General features: G+C 35.9%; 1 protein-coding gene across 3 annotated transcripts in view; it reads right to left on the minus strand.

Annotated features, from left to right (window-relative positions):
- GckIII (Germinal centre kinase III) overlaps positions 1-18,361 on the minus strand; it is a 70,085-nt gene extending 51,724 nt beyond the window's left edge. For 2 of the 3 annotated variants that reach the window (XM_076135874.1, XM_076135875.1), the window contains exon 1: positions 403-1,480. In XM_076135874.1, the coding sequence (XP_075991989.1) occupies positions 403-690 (288 nt within the window). In that variant the 5' untranslated portion in view covers positions 691-1,480. Of the gene's footprint in view, positions 1-402; positions 1,481-17,903 lie in introns of those variants that run through there. The other variant, XM_076135876.1, reaches the window with a different exon arrangement.
- Positions 18,362-20,904: the final 2,543 nt, after the last annotated feature.

Here is a 20,904-nt window from a genome sequence, read left to right on the forward strand (position 1 = left end):
GAAATCATTTTATAGCAACAAGAAAACCAATTAGCGTATTATACCAACGTATTGTTATGTATACTACTACTATCTTAAATGAAGAAAAATATTTATCGATATTCTACAACGTCGATGACTATTATCTACAATCACTAAGATGATAATCATAGCAATAATACAGCTCCTTGAGCAAAGGTTACATACACGCAAGTCTCGCAAGTGCTTAAGAGAGAAATGCCAATTCGTGTCGAATGACGCGTGCGCAGCCGACATCGGACACGCATTGCAAGAGACGAGGAAATAACTTATAGCTATATAAAACAGTCGATCAACACACGCACATTATACCAGGACATGAAAGTCTAGGAACGCATTGAACTGCGAGGCAATTAGTTGCTTTCTATGCTTTATTTCACTTACATTAGTCCCAGCATATCGACTTTGCGAGGGTCGTACGGGAGCTGGCCGCGCTGGTTGCGGTGGGACCTTCAGCTGACGTCGATCGAAAGATGAGACATGATTGCCTGACCATCCCCAGCGACCCGGCCCATTGCTCCCATGTGGAAGAGAATACGAGGATTGTGGCCTTAGATGTCTTGTGTTAGGACCAGCTAGTATAGGGCCATTCGGGCCAACTTGCGGCATTGGAACCGCAGGTCCCTGAACATAATGGTAATGCGGTGGATTCGACACCGCCGCCCCCCACATATTACAAATCACTCCTTTAGTCACTCACAATCACTGCACAATTTTGATATCACCTCATCACATCGATATTGGTAAAGCACTGACATCAAACGACATTTCGTGGGTTTCACTTGTCGTCTTATCTCTTAAAACGGCGATAATTACAATTAGCCAATGGTTTCACTTTATAAATTTAAGCTATAGATAACGCGCACATTTCCAATCGGCTACTAGTCGGTAGCGAGTGATCCAGGCCACTGTTCGCGATGGAAAGACAGCTTGAAAACATGAACGCCTCGAAAGCAACCGTCACCGGACGCAACCGAGACGCGTGGAGAATTAATTTATGTTTGATGGACAATTGTTTCTTCAACAAAGGTAACGATCTAAAAACCATTACCTCTAAAATACATTCCAAAGTCGGTCACTAGAATCTATTAAAATAAAAATTAGGCAAGTAAATAATATTAAAACTCAAATGTCATAAAGCCTTGTAAGCTGTTCTATCGACCGATACATTCGCCAGTTTCGAGGCATATGGGATATCCATCCAATTTTCAATACCAGATTTTAGCACGGAGACAATGTTAAGTAAAACAGTGAATACAATGAGAACATTCAGAAACAGTCGAAAGATAAGTTCACATCACTGAATAACAACATTCAATGGCAACTTTGATTCCAACGTCACTGCGGTCCTGGTGCACAAATATTTTCCACACCAGCGGCTGCTAGAGAAATCTATTTCCCGACACAACTAATCCATCGTGATGGATGGCGTGTGAGTTTCAACGCATTTGAATGTAGACTGGTTGCGTGCTGCGAGTGGTTGCTGAGCGTTCCACACCAACCGTCCTGGCGATTGCATTATGATTTTTTCGCAAGGGACCGCGGGGGTGAGGTGAGAGCGCGGGAGGCATGCGGCGCCAGCGGACCGTGCAGCAGCGGCTGCTACGGCGACTCAACGCAGCGAAACTCGCGGCCACACTTCATGTACTCACCAGTGCATAAGTATTCACAGCTATTCAATGCTATTGCCATATCATTTGATCGTCGCCTACGATCTACAAATTATGCAGATGCGAGCTAAATCCGTAATAAGCACCATAGCCTTATTATAGCTGTAGTGAGATGTTGACATGAAAAACATGTCTAATTCTTCAGCGAAGAGTAAAAGTTCGAATTAGACTTCATATACTATGGGTATCTTATACAAACTATAACAGTTTGTATTGTGCATATTTTAAAATACCTAGGTAGGTGCTCATATGATGGTGTCGATGTATCCTCAATACTTTCATATTTGAAACAATTAAGTATGTAGGTAGATACTTAATTGTTTTTTTAACCAACAATCCCATCTCCATCATCAGTTGCCAAAACATGACAGAAAAAATGAATAGAATAGTTATAGGTGATCCGTCAAACGAGCGTTCCAGTTAGCGAGCGCGAAAGTCAGCAAGACAAAGGCGTTACAAAACTTTCGTTGGGCCGCAACAACGAGTGTCTGAATTTGGACGCACAATAGGAGGCATTAGTATTCAGTGTGAGGACGGTCGAGCATGGCATCGGGTGGACTGTCGCGAGGAGTCACCGCCCGCGCAGCCGTGCACGGAATACGGACCACTCTGAACTAGAAGGAATTCCATGCGTTTACGGCAGCGATACGCATTGCCATAAACGTTCGACATTAGGCAATGCGGCCCACATACATTATTTGGATTACGGTCCGTTAGAACCTTTTGTGGGTCCTGCAGTGTTTTTCATAGCATTTTTTTGCGTCAGACTCAAAGATAACTAGGTAGTTAGTTGTTTATTAATTGTACGTTAACATAATAATATGTATGTAATATTGTTACACACAAATAATGCTCTGAATATACCCTAATAGATATAAGTAGAAAGTACCCATAACACGTCAACAGGTGTGCGGGCTTGCGTGGGCTCACATAGGAATTCAGCGAGGCCGCGTTTTGATTTGACAGTCTACACATTACAAATATGAATAGCACTGTGAAGAAAGCCAAATGCATGTCGCACTAGAAGATCAGTTAAATATGCAGATTTATTAATTACGGATAAGACCAATGTAAATCCATATTAGTGTAGTAGAACATACACGATTATCGTAACGTTAACAGTTTTACTGCGGTACTTAATTTATAGCTACACAAATTATTTTATAGTATAGGTTCTCACAATCACTTTAAACAGTAGCTATAAATGTCATTTCAAACGGTAATTGTAAAAAAAGCAACAAAAGCATCCAACCGACAGGCGGAGGTGCCTACGCGTGACTAAAATCAACGACGTACTGGCATCGACATGTATAATAAAGAACGGGGACACAACAATCTATCTAGGAACAATGATTACTTTTTGAACAAAAACTTAGACGAAGCGTACGTGGGCCAAAATAAAAGGAAGTCTTTGGAAATGTTGTTGCAGTCTCTTTAAACACGACCGGCTCCAAATGAGATAAAACTTGGACGTGATATGCTTTGCTCAGTACACATTAGTAAGGGAACTGTTTGAATGAAATCATCTTACTTCTCTAGGCATATCAGTTGGTCTCTCAAACTAAGCAAGGCGACTGATAAAGAATTTTATCTTGATACATCACATTCCTAACGCTGCGTACTGTAAAGATATACTGATAATACGAGTTCTTAGTTCTTATAAAAATAACAATTCTCGTGCACACAAAACAAGGTTAAATCGAGTTTTAGATCCAAAATATTTATTCTTAAATAAGTCAGATACGATGCATCTAGTCTAAACAAAGACGTAATAGCAAGGTAGCCTAATTTATACAGCGTTATTCGATACTTGTGTTTGGAAACATTCTACACATAAATCTTCTAAACGAAGTAGAATTTATAGCTGCGATTTAGTTTTCACGGCGATAAACCACCGTGCAATCCAAAGCTTCGATAAGTGGTCTGGAAGATGATTCGTGTATTTTAGGACCAATAATATTTTGAGTGAGATACCTATAAGTTATCTAAAAATTGCGTCAAGTTAGAGCAATATTTTCATAAGTTGCGGCAATGACGCTATAGGAACAATACAGTGTTCCAGTTGGAGCATAGTTCACACCTGTGCGCCAGTAGCGGTAGTGTGAAGCCAACACTGTTGCGGAGGTACAAAACATCCCATTTGCGTCACATCGGAAACGCATTAAGCGAACCGACGACGCCATAAGAGCGCAATATCCGACCGGTACTGACGCTCTACCGGTATTACTGCACAACTTCAAGATCGACATTACAAAATGTCGTCATTGAATCTGGATTTGTACATTTATTCAAAATAGTGACCAATAAAGATCAAAAGAAGATTATACAGACGCGTTCTCGAACACTGTCTTTATGGATGTGCAAACAAAATTATTTTTTACGCTGAACGTAAGTACGTAAATCTTTAGAGTAAGCCATTTTAGCTCATAGGTTCGCTACAATTGATAAAACTCGCAAAACTTTGTACAACGTAATTCACGACAGTCATCTTATAGAATAGGCGTTAGTCATTATAGCAAAAGTATGAAGTAAATTCCAGTTCAGTGATCTGAGCGTAGCCTTAATAGTGACAAAGACGTTAATTTACATATTCATTGCGACAATGTTGCATGCTTTTCGTGTCCCTTTGCTTGACACTATACTATTTAACCGAACTTCTTTTAAAAATAGACATGTCCTCTTCAGAATCAGTGCAATTTTTTAATTAGTTTTAGAAAATATTATTATCATCCTCGAGCAAGAACAATAATGTCCTTTGAGTTACGACCAGCCTAACTTATGTCTTGCTTTAACTTCACTGTCTTCAAATTACCAGAAAGTCCTTCATCATCATCATCATCATGTCATCCATTGGATGTCCACTGCTGAGCATAGGCCCTCCCATAGATTTCCAGTGTTACCGATCTGATGCGAAAGCCCTTAGTAGGTCATATATTATAATTATATTTGGCCAAATATTCAAGGCTCAACGTTTTAAATAAATAGTGTAAAGTTCCAGCAGCGGAGCTCACTCAATGTCATATGCGGGGTGTGAACGACGTGCGACGTCCCCGGTTTATGTGCCCCGCCGGAACATTAACACTGAAATAGTGTCAGTGTTTATTAGTGTTTTATAGTTCAGTCAACACCACTCCAAATTGTAACTGGTTTATTAACTACCTATCCATAATTATTTAAAATTACTGTGACAATAAAACATTGGTTTTGATTGTTGTATCTTTTCTAATCTTTGACTTTTTTAGAACTTCTCCTTTTCAAAATGTACATATCTATATACATGTTAGTAATAATAAACAATACGGAACAGTATAAAAGATTATTTAGTCAGATAAGGTACCTAGTTGCATTGTAATGACATGATTAAGCAAAAAATTATTGAACTTTGCTGAATAGATGACAAGCTTATTATCTACCTAGATAGATATTGAATATTTCTTAAAAACAAAGCTTTAAAGGATACAAGTAAACCAAAGTCGATATACCACCGAAGCCAATAAAAATCTCATACAGTTGCGAAATGCATTGCGATAGAGCTGTACCGATTCGCCGTCGTCGTCTAGCTGAAGGGTACTCGATTATTCAATGTGTAATAGTGTGCGGAGCGAATGCAACGACATCAATGGTCCGAAAAGAGCTATTTCCACATGCTACTGAGTGGAGAAAGAAAATCGACGGTAGCAAACGACGTGCCGCGTTACCAGCGCAGCCATACGTTAGAATAGTTTTGAACAAACTGGAAGAAGTTGTGCGAAAAACTATTTTAGAGCGGAGGCAACGGATTACTTTCACAGCGCTAAGTTACATTGCTCCTGCTATACAGCATGTTTATGAGCTAAAAGTTCGTAGACGGTACGTTTTCTTTAAGGACTAAGTTTAAAACGTGCCGTGTAGTAAAGGCGCTTTATACCTTAATCACGTTAATCAAAGCTAAATCTGCTCGTATCAACAACTAAACAAAGATTATTTGAAAGCACTTCTTGTCTAAGATTGTAGGTAATATGTCAAATTCTACAGATCTTGATTTAATAAATAGTATAATGAAAATGTACTGTAACACCAGGAGTGTTAAATATGAAAACATCACGTTTTCATAGTAAAATATTATGCGTTTACAATGAAACCCGATGCCTTGTAACTTGTGTGTACGCGTACATTGTGTACATGCGGGCAAATACACATTACACGTATAACAATATAGTGTTTATTGTGTTGTCTAGCCCGTCTGTAATTCCATTTCCAGTGCTCTCGGTACCGTTAGAAAAGTTTGTGGTTAGAAACATGTACGTGGAAAATAAGGGGTATGGGCTCTTTTATTGAAGAACTTGATTGACGGAGTCAGTTACAAAATAAAAATAAAAACACTATGTTATTTTTTGCGGGAAAATACTTTATACTGGGAAACATGTTTTCCCTTTAGACAAACACGTTAAACAAAGTTTGCAACAAATGGTAACAAAGTTTATCAATTTCATCTTCTCACATTTAAGTCGGAGGTCACCCGTAATGTAACTGTGTTAAGTAAAGCTCCGGTTACATTAATTCATTATTAAAAGCTTGGCTTTGTTGTCAGTCGAGATGTAGGCTTTGATATTAGCACCGGTTGAAATTTAAACTATTATATACTTTACACTGCCAAATAAAACGACTACGAACTAGGTAAACAGTTCACTAGTTTTATTTATTGTTGTTGCTGTATAACAACCGTCTAAAAATATTGCGACTACCGAACCGTAATGAAGATCTACTGGCAGTTTCTCACTTGATAACATTAATGCAAACGACTTAATTACACTGAAGCGTCGTCAACCAACGTGATTATGCAGAGACCTCGAATGCAGCACAATATCGCTACAACTATAGATAGCTCTTAGAAATGTCACTCAAACAACTCTCACCAATTTAACATGTGGCTGTGATTAGAACAGAACTCACTAATGAATGTAAATCAATGTCAAATTATCGTAACTGTATGATATGATTTCACCATAGAATAATTGGTGAATAGTCCTAAAGGCTTAGATGAAGAATCTTTTTCATGCGTCATGGTCATTATAACGAGGTAAGTACTATGGATATATTATTTAACATTGCGGTTTATAGAATTATGACCCTTATTGTTGATGGCCAACAATGGTTAAGGCAACTTTGAGGCCAAATAATTTTCATGTTTATATAAATTACATAAATGGATAGGCAGGTAGGTGGTTAGTCGGCAAAGAGCAAATTGCAGATACACTTGAAATATAATTAATTGCTAAGCCTTTATTATGATACCGACTTCGAAGAATTTTTATTCTTTGACTTCATTGATAAAGTTAAGTCGCAAATATATAAACAGTACTGATTATATGAAACAATCTAAAAAACCTATTACTATCATAAACCTTGTTTTGTTTGTAGCCTTAAAGCGTATCTTTACTCTACGCCATTTTTGTAAACGTTTTTTGTAAGTCAATACATTCACAGAACATTTTTTAAGACCAGTCAGAATCAACATCGATATAAATGTAGCGAAATCACAATTTTGGAAAGTGCCTCGACTGAGACTAGACCGAGTGGTCACGCAACATTAAATCGACGATTAGAATGAAATCAATCTGAATTAATGATTACTAAATATGCTAACTACTACACAAGTCACGTGTCAAAAAGTTTCACTTTAAAAATACTTTTCTACTTTATCTATTTCGAGAGCGATATAGATATTTAACATAATATCACGTCTATTTCCTCATAAGGTAAGACAGAGACACCGATATCACTAGTTATATTAATCTCGTGTAATAGAGGACAAGCCTATTACAAGATAATGGTCAGCAGATGGCAATGACATGATGGCAGTTACAAGACATTAAGTAGGTGTGCTTAAACACAATGTATTGATGTGTGTATGGTGTGTAAAATTAATTGTTTGCAAGAACTTAACAAATAACTGATTAAGCATGGCGTGGAAATCTGTAATATAATATCACTTCAAGGTCGCAAAGACAGTACGTACGTCTCACTAAGACCACTAAGAGCGTAATTAGCATGAATTTACAGTCGTATTGTGAATACGTAATATTCTGTTCTGTCAGATACACACCTACGCGGTGTTGTGATGAAATACTTAGCGTTGTCGAGAGAATTACCAATGGGACACCAACTATAGGTTGCATCAACATAATTTACTTGTCGCTTACACAGCCCAAATTATGTAGAACGTGCAAATATCTAAGCAATATATTTATTCACTCGATTAAAGGAGTGACAGAAAACTCGGTTTGAAAAGAAACTTGCTCAACTTGACAGAAATGGCTATCAAATAAACAGTTAAAAGACATTAAAGAGTTTAGAGACAAACAAAAGTCTCAAGAATGACTCCGATTCTGTCCTCATAAAATTAATTTAATATTGTCCATTTAACATTTCTATGGTATGCCGACTATGTTTGTGAAGCGTTGGCGCTTTTAGCACTAAAATAACGGCAGTGGGAATATATGCGCGTCCGAAACGTGGCTTGTATGCAAATGAATATGGAGATTGGCATCGAAAAAAGTTTTATACACCGAAGGTTCTAAATCATTAAACGTTATCTATTACCAAGAATATTAAAATCATTTTACTTAAGACTTACTACAAAGCTTGATAATTTTATGAGCAATTTATATTTTGAAACGTAAAATAACATGAAATAAATTTCCAAATGAGGTGGTAATATAAGATGTAAATAAACATAGTAATAAAGTAGATAAATAGCTTTAAATTCGCGTTAGCAGTTAGATCAAATAATCTCTATGAACATTATAAAATAACATTCTCAAGGTGTATAAATCCGGAGATTTTCACGTTACGTATCAACGTTTAAAACATGTTTGAGAACAATCTGGGCCGAGATAAAAAGTGATAAGATTCAACGATGTCGAAAATAGTAACATGTTTTGTTAGGATTAAACAGAACTTGGGTTTTGGACATTGTAACTAGATATGAGTTCATTTTGCGCAGGGAGTACCCACCTAGTTTACAATAAACTTTACCTAACAGACGTAAATATAATACTTAATAGATATATCTATCATAATGGACAGCCAATCAAAACGTGATACTTGAAGCACTGCAAAACAAAGTGCATCCTCCTATTGAACATGTACGTATTGTACATATGTACTATACATATTTACATAGTAATTTGTATTTCTTACATTGACAATAATTGTCTGGGCATCGCGTGTGGGATACCAAACGAATGATATCTAAGGCCAAGGTCGGATATACACGCGAACACAATTAATACTGACTCTCTTACGATGTCTGGAAATCAATTACTAGTTAAGACAACCGGACGCTGTTATTGTCTGTAATTTTGCAATTATTGAACTCATACGTAAATATTGTCATTACAACTTTGTAAAGGTACATTGTAAGACTTACCGTATTGAACAACTCTTAGACTCTTCTGTCTATAAATCTATTCGTGTAAATGATAATAATAGTGCCATTATAGAGACGTCATAATTATATAATTATCACTTGTTCCAACGGTGAAGGAAGACGTTGTGATGCAGACTTGCGTGCCTGAGAGATCTTAAAGGTATGCAAAATGCCTAGCCCGCACTTAGCCAGCGTGATGGACTCAAGGCCTTAACATTTCCTCATTACGGGAGGAGACCCTTGCCCAGCAGTGGGACCTTAAAATCAAACACAGGCAAATAGGCTGTATCCATTGATTCTTTGATTGAAATTATGTTGTTATTTGGATGTAAAATAATTGAGTAATTAATTGTCAATTATACAAAATAGTTACCAAAGTTTATTGACTAATCGTGTGGCATTTGAAACCGTTGAGTATTTACATAATGTGCACCGTAAACTCGGCCCCGTTGAAACCTGACTTATAACGGATTCGACCTCCGAACATCATGTGCCACTTCGCTAAGATTTTAGAAGACATTCTCGCTACCAATCGTCTTGCAAATGAGTATACATGTTTCTTAATTTGTAACGATAAAATTGTACTAAACCGGATAAAGTATAACATTCGGCACTAAAAGTGATAGTTATGACCACCATAATAAATGTCATCTTAAAATCTAATAAGTATGTAATTACTATGTAATTACTTCAGTTATATTTTTTATCACTCTCCAATCTATTAATATTCAGTAGCTAAGTAAACTGCGCATGCTTGAAGATGGCATTTATTATTTAATACCTATATTATCTACCTACTTATCTACATCGGTAATAAGCTGGTCGGACGAAGGAAATTATAATAAAAATGGAAAACCTAGCGTAATAGGTAAAACAAGGCAAGTAAAAAGTGCAATCTCGAGAAGATAGATGACTTGGGTTGTGCCGCTTGTGCCGGCCTATGATAGGCAAGTTCATTACTGCGGTTACTGACATTAGGCGTTATCAACTATCAAGGCAAGCTGCTAATTTGAATCAGCTACCAATTTGTGGTCCCTATTAATATGGACCATTTCTCATGTTATAATAAAGATAACAATCTTAATTGTCTTTACAGTTAAATATAATCTACAATTACTAAATAGGTAACTATTTCTATAGGTGTGTATCTAATCATTTGAATTCCACGTGGCTGTCTTTCATTTATAGGCAGAATCAATATGTAACTAAAACTACAAACTCGTTATGGTTCAGTAGTTGAATATAATTACGTAACAGTTCCCCAACAATTTAATGGTGAAGCGCTTTTCTATCACCGGCCGGGTAAGTTATTAATATTGATGTACCGGCGTCGACTGCCTCGTATGAATATTTAAGGTCCACGTCGATTTTATGGCATGGTGACTGTCGTGTCTTAGACACGTCCCTCCGCTGGAGCACAACAATAATTAACATAAAATCGTACATAGACGGCTAGATACCTAAGTAATAAACAAGAAATAGCAAGGTCTGCACTGATTACTCGTTTCTAGTTGTCGTATGTTCTTACACGTATGCAGCGACATTCTACACGGAAGTATCAAATACAAAACTATGAGAAATACAATTATGAAACTATGTTTATCAGATTAAATTATTATAGCAACCTCCCTAGTTCACAGTAAGCATTATTTGTAGCAATCGAGTAACATGTCTAATTCAACACAAACGTAATTTAATATTTTATTATTACATGATTAATTATTATTTGATTAAATTCTTATTTTACAAAAATAATGCGAATTACACTATCGAAAGACGAAAATACTGATGTTTTTAAAAACACGATAATATTAACTAAAATATCATTTGATCGTTACTGTATCACAAAATTAAATGTTCAGAACGTAGGAAATAACAAGAATCACGATGCTTTCCAATTTCGCCCCACATTCCTTCACGCGTGTTTATTTTATAGAAGCTTTACATCCATCTATCGATCGCGTATCAAAATAAAAGTGCAACATTTAAAAATACAATGTTTCACATATTCAGGTCAGCACTTTGAGTGTCATCACAATATATCCATTAATGTAACGACACGACAGGCGGAATGTATCTGATGAAATCTAGCGGAGTTAGTTCCGCATAACTGCATAAGATTCTCAGTAATTTAGTTTTCTTCGCTGACATTTATAGCGTGTGGACTAAGACATTTAGGTATCTTCTAAATATATTAGTGTCTTGATTGTTATTACCATAGTAATTACTATTTAACCGTCCACTAAAACACATAAAACCTGATACAGAAGTTGTAAACAAGGAACATTTACTATTTCGGTGTTGATATCCCATAGAAACCACTTCTTAGTAAATCATTGTATTGTATTGGAAGGTATTCAAGGTGTGTCTAGGTCATACAACATCGTCGTACCAAGGAGGCGAGCGACATCAACGACGTCAAGTAGTACCGCGTGGTACGATTACGCTCCTTTCACCTATCGAGTCGAGTTCACGTGGAGCACGAACGTCGGTCAAAGGTGACTTACGTTAAATATTTCACTCGATTTATCAACTAGGTATATAGTTAGTACTATATTGCAATTAATTAGTGGGCCATGCTACTGTAATCTGTGTCCTGTGGAAACGTATGATTTGCATCTCAAAAGGTAATGAGGTAGGCTGGATGATTATTACAATATTTTTGTGTACAACTGACAGATAGTTTTAAACTGCGATAATTAGATTTACCTACCTAACACTGCTACCTGAATATATTTTTGCTGCATGATCATGTTCCGTCTAACATCAGCGTCTGGGGTTAATTTGTTATACTTTTATCCTAAGCAATAAATAGTAAGTCTCATAAGCTAAAGTAATATAAAATAAATTGCTGAAATGCAATTAATAGGTAAGAAGGTGCAAGCTCCTTATCTATTTATGCTTTATTTTAGAAAGAGCCGAAACCACTCTTCACTATTTTTTTAAGTTTGTTGACCTTATATCAGTTCACTGCAAGTTTACCAAACAAACGACACTGACATCCAGAAAAGACAAATAAAGAAGAAAATGTCTGACTAAAGCAGGTGTTTACAGTGTACGGCAGTAAATTGTACTCCGCTTTGGAAATTATCCAAGTTGACTTTACAACGCCGGCTAACGTCGTCTTTCGGAAGAATTCAAGCGTCTCCGTAAACAATGTATGCTACGCCAGGCGTTATTTTCTGGTTTATTTTTTCCAAAGAGTAGCACGACAGGCTCCTATGCAAATACTCATGTTGAAGACTTCAAATATTAAAAGTTGGGTCGAAGGGCTCTACAATTTTGATTATTGATAAGTCCGGGTCGATGACCTGTGCGCACGACTGCCTAAGATTTGTCCGATTCGATCAACTTCATGACGCGACATCGATCGATGTTGCAACATTTACAAAATATAAAATTTCAATCTTCATACCTATCTATCTATTTTTGATATAAAAACGGGAACAATAATCCCCGAAGCTTGAAAACATCAGAAGAAAATTATTTTGGCAGTTAAAAAATAATGAACTTAATAGTAAGTTACTAATAAATAGGTTTAATAAAACGGTAATTGATTAATGGTTGCATATTAAAAAAATAAATTACCGAAACACCACATAAATCGTTTCTGTTGTTCTAATACATAATTCTGAATCATACTTATGGGAATGTGATAAATAGGGTGAGCCAGTGACTAGGTAACTGCATAAACTATAAAACTGACTAGGTAGATAAGCTGTGCCATTTCATATTATTATAGGCAGGTAGGTAGGGTAAACCACCCAGTAGTCAGCCTTTTAGTGAAAATGTCAATTTGATTTAGCCATATTTTTAACATTTACTACTAGATGTAAAATCATTAGTCATTGTATGAAAGGTAATTTATTAAACTTTAAGAAAAAAATAAAAAAATATCATATTTATAAGATTATTATGGAAAAAATCCACATTAAACAAAATATGGCACTTTTTACCAGTAGTCAGCCCCATTTCGCCAGTAGTCAGCCACGTCTTACCCAGTAGTCAGCCTCTTACTTACTCAATACAAATGTTCTATTTTAAATATATTTTTATTGAAATCTCCAGGAAATAAAGCACATTTGCAATAATACCATGCAGTACAATTTATGCATCCATTAATTTTTAACCCCCGACGCAAAAAGAGGGGTGTTATAAGGTTCGACGTGTCTGTCTGTGTGTCTGTCTGTCTATGGCATCATAACTCCCGAAAGGATGCAGTGATTTCAATTTAGTTTTTTTTTAATTAAAGGTGACTTATGTGCGAGTGTTTTTAGACATGTTTGATGAAAATCGGTGGAGCCGTTTAAAAGTTGTAGTGGGTTAAAGTGGGGAGATTAACCGAATGTCTGCAAATTTACTCGGACGGGGTCTCAAATGGCTTCGCATGCTGAGAAAGCTGGTGGTGGGAAAGTCAGAATGGCTTAACCTAACCACCAACCTATAAAAAGTATGAAATAAAAAAATATATTGTGAAATCGGGGGTTTTCAAGATTTTAATTTATAGTTATTAGCACTTAGGTAATTGATTTCTAAATGTTTTCTAGTCAATCTTTCTTCACACGGTTCACAGCGATAAAAGTTTATTTTCTGTTCCTTTATTCCTTCTGTTTTTCAACTCTCCCCAATCTACAAAAGATGCTCTCTTCTATAAAACTATTTTAGCTTTCTTGATGTGTTGAAACATAAGTCAATGGTAGGCTAGGAAATAGAAGGTAGATGATAGAAGTGACTGGTATCATTCCTTTCTTTTCTCATTTCCCAAAATTCCTTCGTGTTTCGGAAGGCATGGTAAATTGTAGGTCCCGGCGGGCATTCAAGGATCTCTGGCAATCGTTGCCATTAGTCAGAAGCTTGAAAATCTGATAACCAGTCTTATGGTAATCGTGGTATAGCCCAGGTAACTGGGTTGTGGAAGTCATATAGGCAGTTGCTCCATGTAAAACACTGCTATTCAGCTGCATCCGGTGAAACTGGAAGCTGATTCCAGCATATCGTGACCAGTTTCTTAAGGCAGTCATTTGTTTTTGGGAGTGCACTTAGTCTAGCTTACAAAGCCCCGTATGGTACGGGGCATTTGTGCGACTATTAAACGATTTCGGACTTGTAGTGTTATAATAATGTGTGAAATGCCAAGTACTCGACTCGTTTCCATGATTTTCATAACATTTCTGATCGCCACCATAGCACATGACAATTATTCCTCTTTATACAGATCTTTTGGTCTTTTTGATATGATACTATTCGAAAACAAGTAACTAAGTTTTGTGCCAACATAGCCGTCCACAAATTTGAACCTTAATGAAAGGATTTAAGACCCAATTTCATTTAGCAAAACTGACGGCCGACTATGGGATATGTAGGTCCAATGGTCGGCCTCATGAAATTCACTGACTTTATATGCGGCCGACTACTGGTAAAATACTATTTTTGTCTTAGAAGAGTTTAGCTCAACGCAATAGTTATGTTGAGAAGTATTCGCCCTGTTAATTTCAACCACATATATGAGAATTGCAAAAAAACCAGTAGTCAGCCACCCATGGCCGAGTACTGGATCAACCTCATATTTTGCAAACCCAATAGTCGGCCACGTTAATTTATAATACAAAAGACAAATAAAACGCCTGCAATGCATGATTTTATCGAAGATAAACTATTAAATACTAGCATAAAATATCAATTCGTTCCATATTGCATCAAATTCATTTAAAAACATGCCAAAAACTAAAACACGAATCCTTAACAAAAAAATAGCAATGGCGACGTTTTTGCCCATGTCTTTCATGGCAGTTCATAAGAATGAGTGTAACACGTCAACCTGCCATGCTATCGAATCGTAATTGTGCATATTAGTCAATAAGATTATACAGATTCGATTAATGATTATTTTATTGGTCTTTACTATTTTCTACACTAATTATATGGATATAAAGCCTGTAAAGGCTGACTACTGGTTGGGGGCTGACTACTGGGTGCTTTACCCTACCCATCTAAATAATATCGACCCAAAAATGTTGCTAAAATTAACAACAGAAGACAATGCCTGTTAAGCAAATTCTCAAACACGGAGAGTTAAATACTCGGAATTTCATTAAACTCGGTGACGCCGCAACACAAACATCCAAGGCGGTCGGGCCGCATTCACAAAACGTAGTTAAGTTCAGAAACAACCAAGTTAGCCCACGCTTGAAAGTAACAAAATGTTGATTCTAATAACTTAGCAAATTACAAGAAGGCACGACCTACCTTTTGCTGTTTAAAAAAAATGTTTAAGAATTAGAAATAGGTAAAAGGTTATGAACTTAGCATAGACGGGTGCAATCGGGGGCCAAATGAGGAAACAACGACCCAAATAGATAACGCTCGCCACACTATGCAAACACCATATTTACCTACTGCTCACCTAACTAGCGCGCATTGTTTCTTTGTAACATACAACAGCCCACTTATTTGATAAAGTGTATATATTATGAACATATAGGTACCTTAGCTGATATTTATACTGGCAGCGAGTGATGTTAATAATATGTTATTTTGTAATAGGAACCTTATTATCGGCAGTTTTTTGATCAGGAAACGTCATAGGTAGGCAGTTAGGTATATACGTACTTTAATAACCAATGAAGTATTTAAGAAGACTCGGAAACTTGTTAACAGAAATGTATAGTTGAAACATGTTATGTAGCTATTGCTGTATCAACATGAATATAAGACTTCTGTAAATGAGATCATGTAGGTACCTACCTATACCAAAAAGTAAACGATAAAACAAACTAATATTTTTCCTCATGGTTTTTTTATACCTAAGTGGATTCCTATACGAATTCAAAACAAGTGGATTTTAATTAAGCCTTGTTATCGCTCCAACCCAAAAAAATGTACAGCACACTTAAACTGTTTAAGGAAGTTGTAACCCTACTTGGGATGGACCCGTTTCCGAAAACATAACAGTGCAGTCTCACGCAGCGGTATCAGTCACCTCGACGGCTACGCACGACGCTCGCTCGACATCCAGTACAGAATAACAATCGAACCGTGGGAAACTGCCGCTAAACGCCACAATTATGAAACGCCTACAACCAATCCGACTGAGGATGTTTCATCTAAAGCTAAATGACTTCACTAAGTTGTAGCTGTTGTAGCCCCCGAGGAATAACAGAGTACAAACCCGTCGTGTGAATTGGTAACGGTTGTTGCGTCACGAGAGCCGCGGCCGATTCACTCTACGCTGACATTTTGGAGCTCTCAAATTAGAGATGTAACTATTGTGTAAGTTGTGAATGTATAATTTTTAGCACAATGGATGCATTACAGTCTAAGCACCAGGAATGAATAAGCAATATACTCTCATAAAACAATACAATAAAACTGAGTCTTGGCAGAGTTTAAAGAGTCTACTGGTAAATAAAGGGTGGAGTTCGGGAACAAACTTGTGTGCTAAAAAACACCAAAGCATTAATTAGATGGAGTGGTAAAAAAGTTAGTATAGGCTTGAATTGATTTTTGCGAGTTCTGGTATGCAGGTACATAATTATTATTCAATAAAAATAATTAGGTAAGAAACAAGTTACAGGAATTAATAAATCATTACCAATCAAAATGATTTATAAGTATCTACTTATGTAAGTATGTAATTAACTATGTAATTAGTAAACCAGTTTCATTCTGCTAATGATAAAATTATAGGTAGGTACATAGGTGCCTTCCTAGGTAGGTGTATCATGCAGCGTAAGTTTTTATTGTTCAATCAACAATCAATTGAGAATTACTAGAGATTTCTTCAGTGTAAGAGTTTACAGACTATAAAATTTGATTTCAGTTTTTGTTATAAGAATTTACCTTTTCATATAAAACCAGATAGTTTAAAACCCACTTCTTTTGAAACTTTACTAGATGAGTAAGATTTCATGAAGTTATAGTTTATGAAGAGACCACATCTATAAAGCTTTTCCTTTCCATTTATCATCAAACTAAATGTCTCTCTTAAAACTTATTGAACAGTACCTAGATAATTAAAAGAAACGGGTAAAATATCCCGTTTAACCAGCCTGTCTTGCATTGAGTCATTTTGGACTCAAGTAACTTTTAAAAAATATCAACAGAATCAGACAAGAAGACATTGAAACCATATTTTTATTAAGGGATTATGAGATTATAGCATGGAACATTTCCTCTATACAAACTATACAACAAAGTTACAATATAATGCCATTCTAAGTTCACAGGTCAACATTGCATATAGAGCCACTCATATCCATAAGCATAAAAAATCTGTTCACATAATGTAAGATTTCTTGTTTTTATAAAGATTGTTATCCACTGATGTCATCTTAAGTAAATTGTGATAATGCCAACAAAGGTAGGTATGTACTGTCTACCCATAGTTTAACAATTTATGTGGTAGGCATCATATAACTTTATAACAAGACAAGTAGCTAAATATAGGTACATAATATATTTCAATATACATGATGCATACATACTGTATCACTAGAGATTATTACATGGTAAGTTATCACTTCCTTGCTAATCTAAAGTAATAAATAAGTCTGAGATATGGGACTTACTTTGAATATCAGTTTGAAATATTTTTATAACCAAATAAAGTCTTGATACTTGGAGTTATCCATGAGTAATAGTTGAAAAATAATAGCTACTTGACTGATTAGGAGATTACATGATGGAATTTAAGTTCAGAATGCAGAAGTAAGTATACACAAGTAACATTATTTTTCTTTTCTTTAGTTAGATAATAGATGACAAAGAAAATTGTGAAGCCACATAAATACAGTTAAGACACTCACCTCACTGAAGGCCATAACTCCGGCCGGAGCTCTTTCTCCGTCCGACCTTCTCAATTTATTTTATCACGGTCTATCAAAACAAATAGTTCACGCTTTTGTTTCCCAACATTGGAAACAGTCCCGACATCTAGCATTCCCACGGCACAAATACATCTGAACTATGTAACTTCACTCACTGCGCAAGAACAAAATTTTAATTTTGACTAAAACGAAAACACCTGACCGAATCACAAATCACTGAAAAAACCAACATTCCTCAGGTGGGTTAGATGCACATCTAGTAAAAATACGAACACCTTACAGTACTCTATACACTTTAACACTACTTAGAGAATTTTTCACAAATGTTTGATTTGCCAGATCATTACGAAATAAGTTCGAAAAATGACATCCAATGTGTGAATTATCACAGAGAACCATCAAACGGAGATGTACTCGCCATCTTGCTTTCATGTCATAATCAGTGATACCAAACTTCAGAATCAATACCGTTGTGCAGGTTAGACAACATAATGGACTGCAAAGTGAAGTTGGTTTTATAATATCTATCGATATTAACTCGATAAATATTTGGTATGTTATCATATTATTTTTCTGAGAAATCTTCTTTATTAGTTTATTTCAATAAAATTAACTATTATTTTATAAATTTTGTATAATACAACGAGTAACTAAACGTAGCTGTAACTAATGCCATCTTGTGGGGACTACACGAAACTATTGAAGTACCGTAAAACGGGGTGAATAGAAACAATTTTCAACTTTGTCCTAAAAAATTGTAGCGAATAACTTGTTATTTTTATTGTCAGGTTGTTTTATATCATGTCCGGCGCCATGAAGAAAGAGTTAAAACCATATTTGTCCAAAAATATGCATAGTTTTACGATATTTCATTAAAAAAATAGTCAATTTCTATTCACCCAGCGATAGGGGTGAATCGAAACGACCAAAGGGGTGAATGGAAAAATTGTGTTTTAAAACGTTTTTTCAGTTAACAATATTGTATCTTTATAGATAAATATACACCTAAAGAGATAAACACTCCAAACAACTCATTAGAAAAGAAATTCCACTTTAAATCCAAAGTTTTGAAAAAAATGTATGGACCATTAAGGCATTCGAGGACGGTTGACTTTGAAGCAATTTTTTGGGTATAAATATCAATTTAAACATTTAAACAATTATGACACCGCAGAGAAGTAATATCGACGTGTAATCATTTCAAATTTGAACAAAATTCTTAAACGAGGAGTACTCAAACTTTGGGCTTGAAAACTTTCCTGATTTTTTTTCTATTCACCCCGCGAATTCTATTCACCCCGTTTTACGGTATAAATCCAAAATATAACTTGGTCAGTTTAGCAGCGAATCAAAATATGAAGCATCAATTTTAATTTAGTATAATTGTATAGGTATTTATTTTTGCAATAGATGATGAATTAAACGAATGTAGGTCGTGGTTATTTAAGCATAGAATAGATATTGCTTTTTTTCAGTAGGTACCTATGTTTGTCTTGTTATACCTAATTTGTTTTCTAAAGCTACACCCACACTTGGTAAACTTATGAACTCTCGCGATTTCCAATCAATCATTATCAATATGTACAGGTATTTAGGCACACGGTTGCCCAAGCGTTGTAATAAGCATCTGGTCTAGACTGCTGCCGACACGTTGATACCACTCAACGTACTACATTATGATTAACAATTTCAGAGAATTTCAGTTTTAAGTGGTCACCTCGCCGCAACAACCGTAGCGCCGCGTGTGGTGGGTTCGAATCCTACCCGGGACAAATCTTTGTGTGATGAGCATGAGTATTTGTTCTGAGCCTGGTTGTCAATTTATCTATATAAGTATGTATTTAGAAGTATATAAGTATGTTTATCAGTTATTTGGTTACCATAGTACAAGCTCTGCTTAGTTTGGAATCAAATGACCGTGTGTGAGTTGTCCAATGATGATATATTATGATATTATTTTAAAATCCTAAAATTGAGCTTTTTTGTACTAGACCTTGTGGAGTAATTCAGCAATTTTTACATTTTTACTCTAAGTTTTGTAGTGCATGGCCATTGCACATCATTTGAAAGAACCCGTATGGCCTGAAGAAGTTTTTAAGAAAGTAGGTAGGTCTATTATCGCCATTAAATTGCTGATTACTTATAATATTTTTAAATCGAATTAGTTCGTTTGCTTGTAAGTAATTTTCGTCCGTAAATGGTAAGAGTTCAGTCTGTGAGGCAACTTTTCTGCTCCCGTTATAACATAAGTTGAAGATTCTATTTCACGCGGAGCACTGCGAGTATGGGGTTTTCCGTTATTATAGGTAACATTTGAGTAGGTATGTTAGAGTTTAGCCTTTTTACACAGACTGAAAGAACATAATGGCTAGGCATGTAAGTACCTAGTCTTCGCGAACATAACTATAGAACATAGATACTCCACCTTATGTTATGAAGTTAAATGGGCAATAAACTAAGTCTACACTAGAAGATAGAGTTTATTATAATGCGAAAGTTTGTGATAATGTAGGTATGTATGTAAGTACGGATGTTTGTTACTCCTTCACGCAAATGCTACTGAACCGATTACGATAAAATGTGGTATTTTGGTAGCTGAAGACCCAGAATAACACATAGGCTACTTTTTATCCCGAAGTTCTCGAGGGATCGGGATTTACACGGGAAGGGTTTCCACGCGGACGAAGTTGCGGGCGGCCTCTAGTATAGTATATTTTTAGGTAAGGTTACATTTGAAATAAAAATGTTATTTAGGTACATAATATTATAAATGAGTGCCTATACTGTGGTTGTGTGAAAACTACGATTTAATAAAAAAGTTCTAAGTTTTATGTGCCATAATGCAGCATAGTCGCTTATGTTGTGCACAGGAAATAAAAGCACTTGTTTTGTGTTTTAAGAACTGTATTATCGTTGAGGTTGAGGGTGTTTCATAAAGTATGCATGCCTGCATACGACCTACATAGATGACAGATACCAT

This window comes from Anticarsia gemmatalis, chromosome 3, assembly GCF_050436995.1.
Source record: "Anticarsia gemmatalis isolate Benzon Research Colony breed Stoneville strain chromosome 3, ilAntGemm2 primary, whole genome shotgun sequence".
Taxonomy (NCBI): Eukaryota; Metazoa; Arthropoda; class Insecta; order Lepidoptera; family Erebidae; genus Anticarsia; species Anticarsia gemmatalis.